General features: G+C 52.7%; 1 protein-coding gene across 1 annotated transcript; it reads right to left on the reverse strand.

The window, feature by feature from the left end:
• Window positions 1-13,904: 13,904 nt before the first annotated feature.
• Window positions 13,905-15,464, reverse strand: LOC112890381. Its single transcript, XM_025957283.1, has 2 exons — window positions 15,042-15,464; window positions 13,905-14,126 (listed from the first exon to the last, which is right to left on the reverse strand). Exons 1-2 carry the CDS (start codon window positions 15,462-15,464, stop codon window positions 13,905-13,907), a joined length of 645 nt encoding a protein of 214 aa, XP_025813068.1.
• Between the last annotated feature and the right edge of the window lie 1,234 nt (window positions 15,465-16,698).

A 16,698-nucleotide genomic window follows, 5' to 3' on the forward strand; every position in this document is an offset into this window, starting at 1 on the left:
TGGGGTTGGGGGCAGGGATGTCAGAAATTTCCGAACTTTGGTTCGGGGCTTCAGTTAAATCCTCGGCGACGTTGGTCGGGTCTTCAGACAACCCTGGGTCTTGTCCCAAGACTAGCTCGTAGTCTCTATCGTCGAGCGTTGTTGATTCTACATGAAATGCAACAATTTAATTGAAATGATGTTTGAGTTTAAGATCTTATGTCACAACAAAGTTGCAATCCAAAAAGTCAACACTCATGAATACATGAAACAAAGGGGGTTCAGTTCTTGAATTATTATTCATAAAAAATTTATAATTATAGAATTATAAAGTCTTGAAAATTTAATTATAGACTAATCATCAACATACTAGATTATGATCAAAAGATCTAATTAACTAAGCCTAAGGAACATGCTTAAATAATTTCAAATCATTTCAAATTTGAATTTCCCAAACTCAAAAGAACTTAAATTACAAAACAGGGTTAAGTTTGAAACTTCAACATAAGTTCACACATGACCTATAGAAGTTACATACCAAAAATCATAAGAAACAAATCTAATATGTAGAAGTTATGTATAAACTACCTCTTAACCTTAGATTTAAAGTAGATGCAAAAGTATTTTGTTTCGGACTAAACTTCATTAATAAAAGTTGTAGGATTTGAAATCTAATTTCCAACAAAATTAATTTTGCAATTTTTGGATTTTTCTACAGTTTGCTACAAATTTTACAAGACAGCAGCATCAAACACATGAAATAACAAAAGCATCTAGGGGGGGCTCGGTATTATGCGTTTGGGTCCCTGGAACATGGTTTCTTCTCACAGATATACCCCTGCCCGGCCTCGACAGCGGCCGGCCGTTCGGCCCTGGCATGTTCTCGCCGGCGGCGAGGTCGCCGGCGGGGAGGGGCTGGTCGGGCAAGGCCTACGGGAACCAGGGAGTTGTTTGGGAGGGGAGGTGCACAACGGGCGAGGGTGGAACATGACCGGTGACGGGGAGGTGCGGCGGCCGTGGCGGCGCGTCGCCGTTCCCGATGAAGGGCCGGCGAACAGGGGGATCAAACGCGCGCATGAGCACCAGGGGAAGTTGGGGATGCGATTCCTGTACTTGGATTGGCCGAGGAGGGGGCGGAGGGATGCCGTCGACGGTGAGGTGGTCTTCGGGCGGCTCCGGCGAGAGGCGGCTCGGGGTGGAGGCGATTCCGGCGATGGAGGGCCGGGGGTTGGACCGGATCAGGTCGGGGGGCTAGGGGAGGAGGTGAGGGGGCGGTGTGCGGCTGGAATTTGGGCGAGGTGAAGTAATCACGGTGAATGTCGGCGAGGAGCACGGGCGGACTTCGGTGGTGCAAGGAAGAAGAACGGGGAAAACAGGCGAGGGGCGGTGGGGTTCGGGTCGACTTTATAGGGCAAGCATGGCTCAGCTGATGGGAGAGAGGGAGGGAGAGAGAGGACGGTCACGGGCGGAGCTCAAGACGGCGGGCGGCACCGGCGTGCTCGATGGGGTGGCGTGGCAGCCGCTCGGGGTCGACTGCCCAACATGGAACGGCAAGGGGGGATAGTGGAAGCGGCGTGGCGGTGGGAGGAAGGATAGGGCGACGCGTGGAACAGGTTCAGGGTGGTGCAGAGCTGCAGGTGCGCGGGAAGCGGCCGACGGCGGCGGTCACGCGCGCGCGCATAGTAGCAGAGGAGATCGGGGCTCGGGGAAGACGATGGAGGACCCGGTTGCAAAAAGCAGACAAAACAGGGACCTTACTGTAATGTATAGGTAACTTTCCAACCAGTGCTCAAATGGGGATGGGCCTAAAAGAAAAAGTGTATAGTTTTTCAAAATGCACAACTTTGCTTTAAGGCTCATCCACAGAAGAGCTAAGGTTTTGCAATCAATTTGAAATTTAGCAAGATTTCTAAACTTTGCATATATCCTATTTTAAAATTACACTACATTTATATCCAAAGGGTAGTTTCACTTACTTTTGCGATTTAAACACAAGTTTTGGACTTTTGCAAAATAACCCTCATATATTTGAATTCTACCCTCCATATTCACCCATTTAGCACAAAAGAACCTCTATTAGAATATAACTATATAAACAACCACTTTTCCTAGCATTAAAAATTTTTAAACACACTTTTGCCACATTTTGTACATAACAACACACTAAAGATCTAGGGTGTGACCATGCTATTTACCTGAGTGTCACATCTGGCCCAGCAAAATTATGGCAATAACACATGCCCCCCTTGTTTCGGCAATAATAATTCCGAAACCATTTTTTTCCCTTTCCGTCGCCTCGCCTCTTCGACTTCCAAAATCCGTACACGCATGCCACTTCCACTTCCACGGGATGTGACTACTCTGCATCTAATTTCTTGGAAATCGTCATGGTGCCGATCCGTATCCCATTCCTGCCTTTATAAGCTCGACCTGCAACCTGTTCATTCATCTTCTTCCTCGAGCCGATAGCAACTACAGCAGTCCACCCCTCCTTCTCCCGCAATGGCTTCCTCATCCTCTACTTCCTCCATCATCTCCATTGACTCCGAGACAACTCAAGAGATGACCCCGGAGTTCGACCCCATAGCTGCCTATGAGGCCTATGCTCCACTGCACTAGGATGCAGAGGAGTGAGATTTCCAAGCCTGGTCAGAGGATGATAAATCCCTGACCGACGGAGAAGACCTCCAGTTCCTCCTTGACGGGGAACTGGAAAATGAAGACGGCAACGATGATGTGTCCTGGGAAGGGAACTTCTCCTCCTCGGAAGAAGAAGCCGATTACGCATCAACCGAGGAAGACTTAGCAACAGGAGGCTTCTTGCGTGGCGGGTCGTCTAAGGATGACGAAGTAGAGGATGATGAAGAGACGACGACGGCAGTGATGATGGTGGCTACATTGGTGCAGCCCCTCCGATTAAGCGCCGCAAGGTCTTAGGCACCTACTGGTGGTAGTCCGTAGAATTAGTAGTAACTACCATATACTGAGCCGATAGATCGGCTTTAGGAGCAATCGGCTCCATTTTTGTAATGTCCTTCCCTATGAATGAAATCTTCAGCCAAAAATATCGAAAAGCCAATTCACCAGGAGCCGATGGCAACGCATTGGTCCTTCCCCTCAAAGTGCCAATTTGAGTCTGAGTCGATTCTCAAATCAATTCCATTTTCTGCTTAAATCCGGAACTTTCCCAAAATAGATCTACACAGGTTCCCCGAATCCAAGTTGCACTCCAAAAACCCCTGCTCATAAATTAAATCGTAAAACCCCAGATCAAAGCCTCAAAGCGCGAACTCGAAACCCACCAAGCAAATCTTAGATCCAATTTCGAGCCTTCAATCGCTGTTGGAACTTCAAATGGCGGAACCCTCAAATGCTGATACGGGCATCCTTGGTCTGAAGGTAAAACTCTGACCTTTGCTAATTTGATGGAGTAGTTACTCGAACACCTGAAGCATTAAATGATCCTTTGCTGTTTACTTGGCTCTATCGATTATTCAGGTTTCAGATATTCTTTTGCCGCATCTTTCGCTCCCCAACTCCTGTTATCTTGAGCCTCGTTCTTATGAAAGTCAAATAGATTTGATTTCTTGTGAAGCCAACCGAATCCCATTCGTAAACCAAGATATAGATTTAGATTCCTAGGCCGACAGCCTGTGTATCTAGCCAAATCCTCCTGAGGGCTGGGTCTCCTGGTATAACAGAGTAACGAAAGCCTACCAACCCACATGGGAAACCATAGAAATAGCCGATGCTCTGTCCCTATCATTGTCCCCTCTCGAGAAGAATAAAAACCTTCTGAAAACCATCGGCTATTTTTGGTCTGATGCCCTGAACTGCTTTTTATTTGGCCATGGGCCGATGACCCCAACCCTCATGGATGCGGCAATGATTACTGGTTTGGACATTGCATCACCCAGCCCCTCTACTTACAGAATGCCTAAGGCCCCCTTTAAGTTATCCTCCAAAATAGAATGCACAAATTGGGGTGCCTACCTAAACCAGTACATCAAAACCAAAGCCCTGTAACTGAGAAAGATCGTACGGCCTTTCTGAACCTCTGGTTGGAACACTTCATATTTTGCGGCCCTTCCCTTGCTCCAACCAAAAACTACCTTTCTCTAGCATATGAACTGGCCAGAGGTAATACTATTGGCCTTGGCAAACTGTTTCTTGCGGAAGTTTATAGATATCTTCACCTAATGTCTTCGAGCTTGCTCTCCCAAAAGAAACTTAGAACTAGTGGTCCCTGGTGGTTCATTCAGTTATGGGCTCACTTGTATTTTCAGAACTACATACCAAACTTCCCTGTTCTGGCCGATAATTCCTTCCCAGATTAGAGTGGGAGACGCATCAGATGTACCAGCTTTGGCCAAGCTTTGTACAGTCTTCCTGGTAGCAAGTTAAACCCCAAAGATGCCTCAAGCTGGTTTAGAGTATTCTACCAAGGTTTAAACAATCCAATCTACCTTCCTTACACAGATTCTGTAATCTTTGAAAATTCAAGCGCCTTTAGATTGGATGACTTTGTCAATGGTGAAAGCACTAGGCATTTGTACTCCATCATGATCCGTCCTTGCTTCCTTCCTGTCGGCATGAGCACCTCCAACAGAATCATCAAACCAGGCTATAAATTTTACCAGCCGGTCGTAGCAGCCCGGTAATTTGGTCTTGGGCAAGTTCCTCCCCACTTCTTCCTTCATCATCTGACAAAGAGCAGAACCGATCTATCTAATAGTCTCACCAGCTCCAGATGCTACAGCCTGTTTGACGATCTCTACATCCCAATCCCTATTGACATATCATTTACTTTTTTAGCTATCGGCTTCGAGAATTGGTGGCCAATGTGAAAAACTCACGTCTTTCGGAAAGCCTTGGGGCCAATGTTGCAGCAGATTTATGCTAAGTGTGAAGTCCCTGAGGAAGAGGTATTGCCATCAGTTTATTACTTCTTCATGATTCTGCTTGACTTCTTTTCTAGTTTTGTTTATTTCCTCTGCAGCAAAAGGATGGTCCGGAGACCAAGAACGATGATGGCTCCTCTTTCAAGTTCTCACCGATTGCTCCCGTAGTCCTTTTTGGCAAGAACGCACCTCCCCTGTTGAAGGTCATAATGCGGATCCAGCCTGATTCCTCAAATTCGGCTTCCAAGCAAAAACGAGCCCCCGATGTTGCTGCCCCCTGAGCTCAGATCAAGGCGATGAAGAGAATTACCAGGAAAGTTCGGAAGGAGGCTAGACTACCTTCTTCAGATCAAGGAGCTTCCTACATCAACCAGGTTCGAATTATACCTTTAGAATTGGTCTTCTCTATAGATATACTTTGGCTTAATTGCTCCTTCCTTGTTTGCAGGCCGATATCGTGCACACTCCCAGCTGGGAAGAGCAGGTGCGCCAAGAAAACCCGATCCTGGGAACTCCAGAGAGTCTAGCGACGACAGTTGATTCCTTGGTCAACCTCCAGGAACCGGTCCTCGAAACTCAGGCGAATCTTGCAACAACAATTGATACTTTGGTCATTCTCCAAGATTTGCATGAGCCGATTGTCACCACCTTGGCTGTAAATTCTTCCCAAGAAAAGGTACATCATCTCTCATTTGCATCTTCCTTCCCTTGTACCATACTGATTTTCTGCCTTCTTTTCAGGGCTTAAACCTCTCGAAGCTGCTCTCGTTGGACCCTACATCCGTTAGCTCGACCATATTCGAAGTGGATGATCATCAACCTCAGCCGACTGGTGTCGCTAGCCAGCTTCACCGCATAAAGGACCTACTCTCAGCTCCAATTGACGCTTTGGTCCAAGATTCCGATGAAGTGAAGCAAATTCTTGAGGAGATCAAACCCCAACTCCCGGAAGTCCTTCAGATCAAGCTCTGGCCAACTGGACATCTTCCCTTCTTTCAAGCAAAGGTGGAGATGGCTCGGCACAGGATTGAAGCACGTCGTTCACAAGCCCCCTTAAGAGCCGATATTGCCGAGAGGTGCCATTTGCTCAATGAAAAGAAGGCGGCCCTAAATGCCAAAGCTAACACTTCTGCACATTCCCGAGGGCTTCGACTCCTGGAGAAGGAGTTGGAAGACCTCAAGGCAAAAGTCCAGGCAACTGAGCAGCGCATCCAGGATGAGAAGGACCTCATAGCCCGCTCTGCACAAGAAGCAGAGAACCTAACTACCCAGTTGAAGACAGAGCTCATAGAGTTGAGTGTTTTGAGTCAGCAGATAGTGTCAGGTGAGGACAAGGATGATGAAGCAGTGATCGCAGAACCCGATCGCGTCCGTCTTGAGGCTATTGCGGCCATTGATGAATTTCTCCAATAGAATGCTTTATAATCATCTCCTGTAGCCCGTTGTTGCCCAAAACTCACATTTACTCCAATTACACTTCTAAAGTTGATGGTTATACATCGGCTATTTGTCCAATTCAGTGCGTTGATACAAAATATATATTTTTTATACCATTTTTTAGGGGCCGACTGAACGTGTCGGCCCCTTTCTTGCATGCAGCCTGATGCGTAGCATTCGCTTTTACTGTCTGTCATCCCACGGGAAGTATTTCTTGAGATATTAAATATTGACAGCTACTAAAAAACCTGACGCCATCTAACTCCTCAAGCATATATGCATTCCCAGGTAGGACTTGGTCAACTCTATAAGGTCCATGCCAATTTAGAGACCACTTGCCATACGCTGCATCCTTAGTCCCCAATGGTAACACCGCTTCCCAAACCAGATCTCTGACTTGGAATTCTTTTGGCTTGACTTTCTTGTTGTATGCGCGGGTCACCATAGCCTTATTTTCTTTGATTTTCTCAAGTGACCAAAGTCTGAGCTCCGTAAGGTCCTCAATGTTGTTGTTCATCATAGCAATATATTCTTTTGCTGTTAGGTCATTTTGGAACTCTACGCATCTCGAGCTGGCCGTAATCTCCCACGGTAATACAGTCTCCTGTCCATACACCAGGTGATAAGGTGAAGTTTTTGTTGCTCCGTGGCACGAAACACCAAGCGTGCCAGAATGTGTTGTCGGTCGAAACCCACCTTGTAGACAACGTATTCCGGTGAACCTTGTGATTCTGGAGCCATGACTGTATAAGGCAGTGGTGGCTTGGCCTAGAATGGCAATTCACCTTTGTGACTCCCCAGGGTAGGTCCCGTCAGAGAGTACTGATTCTTCATTATTTCCTGGACTACGCGCAGCACGACATGCTCAAGAGCATTCACCAGGCTTTCGGAGTGCCGATGCAACGAATAAGCCACCATGTAGTTCACCTCCTGGCGTAGAGCTCTGGTGCACTCCTCTGAAGAGGTAGATAGATCCACTTCATTGAGAGCACCTTCAGGTGAGAACCCCTTCCACCTGATGCCGTGGTGGCGGGTCCTCTCAAAAGAGCCGATGAGATCGGCTTCAAACAGAGCCTTGATCTCATCATACTTCTGCTTGTGCTCCACGGAAAGCTCCTCGTATGTGACTGAGTTTTCCTTTGACATCCTCGTGGTGGAAGTTGATGTAGTTGATGAAGATGGTCCCACTGGGTGTGCCAGAATTTGTTGTCGGTCGAAACCCATCGGCGAGCAGCGATAGGCAACACGAGGAGTCAGGAGGCTCCCAGGACTGCTGGTGGGCCCCGGTCCCTCGGTCAACGGCCTAGGATATGGCACACGACCTGGCGTCTTGATCTGCTAGACGTGCCACCTAACCTATATTTAATTAGGAAGGTGTAGATGTGATTTCAATTAGTCTCCTGCATACACAAACTCGTTCAAACATTAGTCCGAGCCGTGATCGGCTCTTCTGGTGATCCCCGCAATCGGCTGGTGTTGGAGGATTTCTCCAGTCGGGTGGCGGAGTGCACCCGCCTAATCCTAGCTTAGGATGAGTTTGGGGCAAATCAAGGAATCCTCGATCAAGAGGTGTATGAACACGAGAAGCACACAGTGGTTTAGAGTGGTTCAGGCCGCCGGAGCGTAAAACCCTACGTCCACTGTGTGATATATTGCCTATTTTGGTGAGGAATGGCTAACCATCCATGAGTGTCAACTTTCTTGTGTGTATGAACTCCTCCTAGTGTCTGTGAAACTTGTGGTGTGTGTGTGTCCAAGCTTGAGACTTGGTGAGCTTGAGGAAGCTTGTGAGTTCGTGGAACTTGTGTTCTAACATGTGCGCTCTCCCTTTTATAGGCTCAAGGGGAGCGCGTACACTAAGCGGGGTCCCGACAGGAGGACCCGGCGATATATTAAATAATGTACACATCGGAGCCTTAAATGCCTCAGATCCTGAGATCTTCCTCATCAGCCTCCGTGTGTACCCTCCGTCTGGATATGGTCTTGTTTCGTCTTGTTGGCATAGGGTCTGCTGCCACTAACTAGCGTAGAGGGGGTCGTGCTGTTGCTGTAGAGTCAGCTCCTGCTGACAGGCGAAGAGGCTACACTGCCGTGCTGTAGCGTTTTCGCACTGTAGCTATGCATGCCGTGGCCTTCCTGTAGCAGGTCATAATGACTCCTTACTCACGCGCGCGGTGCTGTGATGTGACCATACGCCCCTTGCCCACGCACACTGCATGGGGATGGGATGCACCGCCTTGGTAACTGGCGGGCTTACCGTGGAGTCAGCCATACCTGCCCAATGTGTCAGTGGGTAGCCCATGCCCTGTCTCGGGCACGCGCACCCCAACCACCCGCATTTAATGCGGTAGTTGGGCTGGCTTCTCGCAGAAGATTGGAAACCACCGGACATGTGGTGGTGCTGGTTTAGCGGCCGCTTCCCCAGGGGCACGTGGTGGCACCGGACCTCCTCCCCGGAGGGATGGGAGGTCCGGGCCCCCTGGCTAGCCCAGGCGCTCGGGCCCCCTGGGGGTCCTACTTCTTCATGTGGGGGCCCAGGACCAATCTGCGGTGGTCCGGGCCCATGGTAGCCATTCCTGAGCGCTTTTTCCTTGTGAGCACGTGGAGGCGCCGGACCTGCTAGTACATGGGGGGAGGTCCGGAGACTGTGTCCCCAGTTGCTAGGTCTGGGCCGTATGCCCTATCACCCAGAAGCTTAGTACGACAGATAACCTCGCGCCCCCTCAGGCTGGGCACACTAGTAGGAGGTACCCCTGTCTGTATGTACCGACAGAGGCCCCCGGGCCCTCCTCGGGTGAGGTACGAACCCGCAGGTGGGGCCATAATCTTGTGTTGCGCTGGGCAGACTAGTTGTTCCCATTGCGAAGGGGCAAGAAGGACTTTCCTCTCCGACAAGGTCTCCGAGGTGTCATCCTCTGCCCGCGTTCCGCGCGCCTGACGGTTCAGTTTCCATCTTATTCACGCACGACCCGCAGTACCGGCGGTTCAGATTCCACCTTTCCCCCCGCCTCCAGCGACCGCGCCTTTGATTGGCGGGCTCAGGTCCACCGGTCATAGGGCGTGAGAGGCGGGCACTTGGTGCGAACGACTCTTCGGATTCCCCTCAGTTGCCGTGGAAGCCAAAGGGGGGACAGCCTTATTTAAAGGCATGTGCCGCAGGGATGAGCTACCTTTTCGCACTTGCCTTCTCTAGATGCTGCAATGCCCTTTCGTCTTCCTTTCGCACTTTTGCGATTTACTCTTTGCGCCCGGCGCCTTTTTCCATTCCTGCATCCTTGCGATCCTTTCCCTTGCATCTGCGGCAATCTCCACCATGTCTCCTCTTAGCCATCCCCGCTGCTTCCAGCATCAGGAGCAGCTCGACTCGGTGCGCCGCCTCTTGGGTTGGACCGCGCTGGAATTCATCGGGAAGATCCAGGCAGGTTCGAGCTCCCTCAACGACTTGCTCATAGGGGAATTCGTCCTCTTCAACGCGTACATCTCCTGTGGGCTAGCCCCTCCGATCTCCTCCTTCTTGCTTTTGCTCCTGGAGGAGTTCGGGCTCCAGCTGCAGCACCTCACCCCCACTCCATCCTCCTCGTGTCCGTCTTCATCCACTTCATGAAGATGTTCGTGGGGGTGCGGCCCTGCGTCACCATCTTCAGGCACTTCTACGCCCTGGTCGGGTCAGGAAGGAGCAAGTGTGCCGTTGGCGCCTACTACTTCCAGCTTCGGCACGGGATGTCCAGTTCCTACATCAGCGCCTTCTCCAGCGCCAAGTGGGAGGACTGGCGTATAGACTGGGTCATCGCCATGACCGACGCCAACAACCGCCTCGAGCTGCCGACCAAAGGGCCTCTTCTCGACCGCAGCAGCTAGAAGGCCAGACCATCCCTGCCGGCGGAGCTGATCCAGTTCTGGATCGAGTCAAGGTTCTGGCATGGGGCGGCCTGACATCCATGATGGTGCTGGGCGACTTCCTGAGGCGCCGCATCGCTACCCTGCAACAGCGATCCAGGATGGCCTGCATGTTCACTGGGGTGAATGATTGCAGCAGGATCGTGCGTGGGGCCGGTATGGATTTGTCTGACGGGGAGCTGGAGGTCCTGATCCGGGGGATGACCGGCGAGGCATACACCCCGGAGTTGCTGGTGCTCCTGAAAGGGATCAAGGCACTGTGCGAGGACTAGGCGATGCGGATGGCGGTCCTGGCATCGCTGCCGACCCTCGACGACGGCAGCCTGGCAGTCCAGCACGTGAGGGGCGACCCCAATTGCGGGATCCGGATCCCCGGCACCTCGCCCGATAACCACCAGCGCGTCGATCCGAGCCCCGGTGGGTCTAGCCACGGGCCCCCGGCACCCTTTAGCAAAGAGAAGGAGCCGGAGGCGGCCAGCTCGCGGAGCAGCCGGGACCGCGAGGAGGACAGGTCGCGGAGGCTCCGCCGTGGCGATGGATCCTTCATGGGGGAGCCGGCCCCCAAGCGCCACAGGATGACGGAGTAAGGGGGGCAGAGTTGCTCCCGGGTTCTGCCGCCGCTGCCCCATCGCCAGCAGCGGCCGCAGGGGAGGCCTGAGGAGCCGCGGCAGTCTCCACCACAGCAGCGACCACCACTGCCGCCGCCTCAGCCTCCATAGCAGTGCCAGGTGCCACCACGCCCCCACCCTAGCGGCAGCAGCTGGCCCCACTACCACCACCGCCATAGCAGCAGCAGCAGGCCCCGCCACCGCCGCCGGAGACGCCAACGATGGAGCAACCCCGCCAGTCGCCCGGGGCACCAGCCTCAGGGAGGAGGCAATCCCTAGTCTTCTAGGCAGGATGGGGGATGCGGAGCTGCACGTGAGTGGTTAACTCCCCTTGTCCTCTTTGTTTATTTATTTTTTATTCTTTGAATCCTTATCTTGATGATGCTTGCAGGACTACCCGCCCTGCCATAACTTCTGCGTCCTCCAGCGACTCCTCGGCCGGGAGGTCCGGCCCCCAGCAGGCTTCTTCCACCACCGCTGGGGGGCTGGCAGCATCATCGATAGCACCTCCAGCCCAACCCGTGGCCGCGGGGGACCAGGCCAGAGCTCTGGTGGCAGAGACCGCTCCACAGATGGAGGCAACCCCTCCAGCCATGGCGGGCGAAGAGGCTGCTCCGGCAGCTGCAGTGGGTGCCACGGCGGGGGCACCCTCTGCAGTGCCGGCTGCGGAGGATGTCGCGGCGGAGACGCCAGTGGAGGCGGCAACTGCGGGGGCAGCTGCAGCAGAAGTTGCAGGGGCCCCAGCTCTAGAGGTGGTGTATGGGAGGCACCTCCTCTCGAGCCCGGTGGAGGTCCCTCTTCCATGGCTCCTGATCAAGGCCCAGCGGGCGATGGAGGAGGCGGAAGCGGGCTTCCGGCGTGAGTGGGAGATGCGGGAGGCAGAGCATCTTTGGCTCTCTGACTGGGAGCGCCGGCTGGGGGACCACATCCAGGTGGTGGCCTCTCGCACCACCGAGGAACGGGCCCAGCTTGAGCAGGAGCGCGAGATCCAACGTGAGAAGATGCGTAAGGTCATCGATCGGGAGATTGCGGTTGTCTCCCGGGAGAAGGCGGTGGCCTTGAAGGAGATGGAGGTGGAGTAGAAGGAGCGAGCGGCTCGTCATGCCATCGACACTGCCAAGGTTATGGCAAAGACGATTGATGACGAGCAGGCTGCCCTCAACCATCGGGAGCAGGCTCTGTCCCGCTGGGAGGCAGCAGTCAAGGAGGAGGACGCCCGCCTCGCTGCACTCCGGAAAGACCTGGAAGAGGGGAGCCAATCCCTCACCCATCGGCTCGAGGTCCTCAAGCTCCAGGAGGCCAAGGTGGAGGGGCTCCTAGCAGAGCAGCGCGCCGGGGCCCAGCGGATCGCGAAGTGGGTCGGTGAAGCAAGTGCCGTCTTGGAACTCTTAGGGCTAAGCCCCATCCAGGTTGCAGAGGCCCCTTCTTCAATCGGCGCCATTCTTCCGGCGCTGGACTCCACCGCCGAGCGTCTGCAGCGCCTGGAGTCCACCCTTGTTGCGCGCCTCGAGGCCGAAGGGCAGGAGCTTGCTCGGATGGTGGTAGACCACGTCCTGACCTTCTTCCGAAGCCACAACCCCGCCATCTCCTTAACTCTGGTCCTAGAGGGCCCCGCACCAGAAGTGGAGGCCACCGCACGGGAGGGAGTACAGGAGGTGGTGGAGATCGTGGCCGCCCGCTTCGAGCACAATGTGGAGCCGGACCTGTAGAAGGAAAAGGCCCCTCCGGACCGCCGAAGGACTAGGAGTAGCTTTTGTTGTTTTTGTACATATTATAAGTTATGTAAAATTTTATATATGATATGTAATACAAATTGTTTTTGTATACATTATGAGTAATGTAATATTTTGTGAATGATATGCAATAAAAACCTAGCAGTTTTTTAATAAAAACTTAGCTGTTTTTCCATTTGCTTGTTCTCCTTCTGTCATGTGCTTTCTGGACTACCGAGGTCCCTTGGCCCCCTGGGAGGTAGTCGCAAGGGATTGGGCTAGCTACCACGAAAACGAGGTTTAGTCCTGCACATGACTTAGGATCGATGCTTAGCAATCATTCCCACGGGGTCCCAGACCTTGCTAGCACAAGTCCTTTGAGATGTAAAACTAGGCTTAGTGAATTAGAGCACCAGGATCCAAGCTCCAGGATCGAAGGGGTTCGGTCTTCCGGATCCACAGTTCTAGGTACTACGGTACTTATCCCAGGGAGGTAGAGTGAGCAGGCTTAGGGTACGGAACCAGGCTAAGCGGCTACACGACTCCGGACCCTGCCGAGGACAAGAATGTTTCCCCGAAGCCGGTCCCCAGAAGACTAGACCCCTCCCTGTGAAGGAGGGGTCTTGGGCGGAGACACAGCCCAGCAACTCAATTTGGGCCTCAAGCACGGCACAGGAATAAGGGACCACGTGGGGGTTAGGGTAAGCGGGAAGCAAGAAAAAGAGCTAAATTGCATTAACCTCAAAGACAGGCAGAGAATAAATTTTTCCTTAATAAATTGGTACAGATACAATGTGCGATGAACGCTAGAGGACAGGTTTACGAGGGCGGACCTCCACCGTCCTGGTCCTCACGGAGGTGCTACCATATTATAAAGTAAAAAAGATTTATTCTCGGCTAAGCCCCTAAGGATAAAACTTACACAGCTACTCAATGTTCCATGGATTGGGTAGTTACACGCCCTCCTCCGTAGCTAGGCGAACAGAACCGGGTCAGCACACCTTTGGCACCTTGAAGGGGCCCTCCCAGCTGGGGGAGAGCTTGTGGAGCCCTTCTCGGTTTAGGATCCGCCGTAGGACTAGGTCCCTGACCCGGAGCTCCCTACTATGCACGAACCGTTGATGGTAACGCCGGAACGCTTGGTTATACCATGCATTTCGAACTGCTGCTCACCATCTTCGCTCGTCGACGAGGTCTACATCTAGACGGCGCTGCTGCTCCTGCAATTCCTCATCAAAACTTTGGACTCATAGCGAGCCCATAGTGATCTCCGAGGGAAGGCATGCTTTGGCCCCGTAGACCAAGAAGAAAGGGGTCTCCCCGGTTGCTCGACTGGGTGTGGTCTAGTTCCACCATAGTACGCTCAGAAGCTAGTCGACCCATTTCGCACCATGCTTTTCGAGATCGTTGTAGGTGTGAATCTTGAGCCCCCTGAGTATCTCAGCATTAGCCCGCTCTACTTGGCCATTGCTTCTGGGGTGTGCCATAGAAGCGAAGCAGAGCTGGATGCCGATGTCCTCACAGTATTCTTGAAAGTGTCGGCTCTTGAACTGGGTCCCATTGTCGGTGATGATTCGGTTTGGGACTCCAAACTGGCACACAATTGACTTGAGGAATGCGATAGCAGATGTTTTAGTGATGTTGACCACAGGGGTAGCTTTCGGCCACTTAGTGAACTTTTTGATGGCAACATACAGGTACCGGTACCCGCCGACGGCCCTGGGGAAAGGTCCCAAGATATCCAACCCCCATACAGCGAAAGGCCAAGAGGGTGGAATCATTTGTAGAGCCTGAGCTGGAGTGTGTATCTACTTTGCATGGAACTGGCATGCTTTGCAGGACTTTACCAGCTCAACTGCATCCTGGAGCGCTGTCGGCCAGTAAAAGCCAGGCTAGAAGGCCTTACCGACCAGCGTGCGGGATGAAGAGTGGCTTCCGCACTCACCTCTATGGATCTCTGCGAGCAAGTCGCAGCCCTCTTCCTGGGTGATGCACCGCATGAGGATGCCATTGGTGCCATAGCGGTAGAGATCCCCTTCTACCACCGCGTATCGCTTAGCCCATTGCACTATGTGCTCAGCGGATGCTTGGTCTTCAAGAAGGATGTTGTCTTTCAGTTAGTCTCGGATCTCGGAGATCCATGCATCGGGACCCCCCTGAGAGTTTGGATGTGGCTCCTCGAGGTCTTTGGGACCCTCGAAGGTGCACACAATCCTTCGCAGACCCCACGGATGGAGCGCCATCGGGACCGCTAGCTTCGAGGTGCTAGTCTAACCCCCTTCGCCCAGTTCGGCAGGCTGGGCGAATGGCTTCAGCAGCCATCTTTGAAAGACGCCCTCCGGCACAGATGCCTGAGTTGATGCCCTCGTGGAGAGTGCATCTGCTGCTGAGTTGTCTTCATGTGGAACGTGTTGCAGTTCCAGTACGTTGAAGTCCTTCTCCAGCTTCCTCACATGGATGAGGTATGCTGTGAGCTGGGGTTTGTTGCAACTGCATTCCCCCCAGACCTGCTTGATGACCAGCTGGGAGTCTCCCTTGACTAGGAGCTGCCGGACCCCCAGGGATAGTGCCGCAGTCAGTCCGAAGATCCGGGCCTCGTACTCCGCCATGTTGTTGGTGGCCTCAAAGTCGAGAAGCACCATGTATTTCACTTGTTCGCCATTTGGGTCAATGAGGACCACGCCAGCTCTGGTCTTCTTGTTGCATGCGGACCCGTCGAAGAAGAGCGTCCAGTGGGGTCCGGTGAACACCGGAGCCCTAACTTCTGGATGTGGGGGGTCTGAACCGTGGTCCGGACCCCCAAGAACGCTTGGTGTAGGAGTCCACTCTGCAACGAAGTCAGCAAGGACTTGATTCTTGATGGCGTGGCAGGGCTGGAAGTTGAGTTGAAATCCAGCAAGCTCTGCAACCCACTTGGCGATGTCGCCCATGGCGTTGGAGTTGTGGAGGATGTGTCAGACCCGGGGCTACGGGACTGTGTACATAACGTAGTTTAAACAAGATTAGGAGATAAAACCTGTCTTATCTCTTATTTATATTATTCTCTACTCGTATGAGGAGGAGATAAAGCTAGCCGGTACAGGAGGAAACTACTCGAGTTATATTCGGTTACAATTCCTTGGCTAGTATTGGGCTAGGACTCATGTAACCCTGTCCTCTCGGATATATAAGGGGGGGGAGGGACCCCCTCAAAACAAAACATCTACACCCAAGGCAATACAAACCACCATACAAGACGTAGGGTATTACGCGCCTTGCGGCCCGAACCTGTCTAAGTGTGTTCCTTGCACCTTTGAGTTCCTGATCTAGGCGTCTCCTCACCTAAACTTACCACCTTGGGTATACCCCTCGGTGGCAGCCGGTAAAACACTGACAGCTGACACACCAGGTAGGGGGGCATCGAAGATCCACCGGCGAACTCGATGGCATCTTTCCAGTTCATCAGGTCAGTACCTTCTCAGGTACGATGTTTGTTTTTGGCTCGTGGGTCTGCATCACAGATGGTGCGAGCAGTTTCCGTCGATTCCTCATTGACATGAAGCCGAAAACTCCCACGGCGGGTTCTCATAGCGACCTCGACAAGTTCGTTGATAATCTTGATGACTTGTCAATCCATGGATCCGCTACAAGGACCGAGGAGGAGTCTGCTTCCGGCGCGACTTCATCCAGCACTGCAACAACCTTCCTTAGGTTGGACTCGCTCCAATCTGAGGACTCGCGTAGCCAATCATGACTCAGTCTATGCAATTTGTCCACTGATCTCCAGGAGGCCGACATCTCCGAGTCCCTCTCCACATTGGAGAAGGACTTGAGTTCTCTACGCCAGGTGCTGATGGTGAAAGAACGCGAGGATGATGGCGACTTGCCCATCATCGACTTTGATGCAGTATCTGAAGATGAGGCCACAGCCAGCGCTGGTGACGAAAACGACGCCGATCATGAGGCATGGAGAACCAGGAACAGAGCTCGCGCAGCCCGCCGAAGGAGGGTCAATGAGCGCATGCGATCTATGCATCGCGAGCTTGACGCTGAATTCACTGCCATAAGCGAGCGGGGCTTCAGGACTCCGGTGGCCAACATCACCAGGGTTACAGCTATACTTGAGCGCAGTAACGATCCAAACATGTGCCAAGCACTTCGTTATGCACAGAGGGCTTGGATTCA

The sequence above is a fragment of the Panicum hallii genome, chromosome 4, assembly GCF_002211085.1.
Source record: "Panicum hallii strain FIL2 chromosome 4, PHallii_v3.1, whole genome shotgun sequence".
NCBI lineage: Eukaryota > Viridiplantae > Streptophyta > Magnoliopsida > Poales > Poaceae > Panicum > Panicum hallii.

Coding starts and splice junctions, on each gene's coding strand:
- LOC112890381 (XM_025957283.1), bottom strand. CDS start 15,464: ATGGGCGACATCGCCAAGTGGGTTGCAGAGCTTGCTGGATTTCAACTC. Junction 14,127..15,041: donor CCCAGCTGGTCATCAAGCAG/GTCTGGGGGGAA, acceptor ATTGTGTGCCAG/TTTGGAGTCCCAAACCGAAT.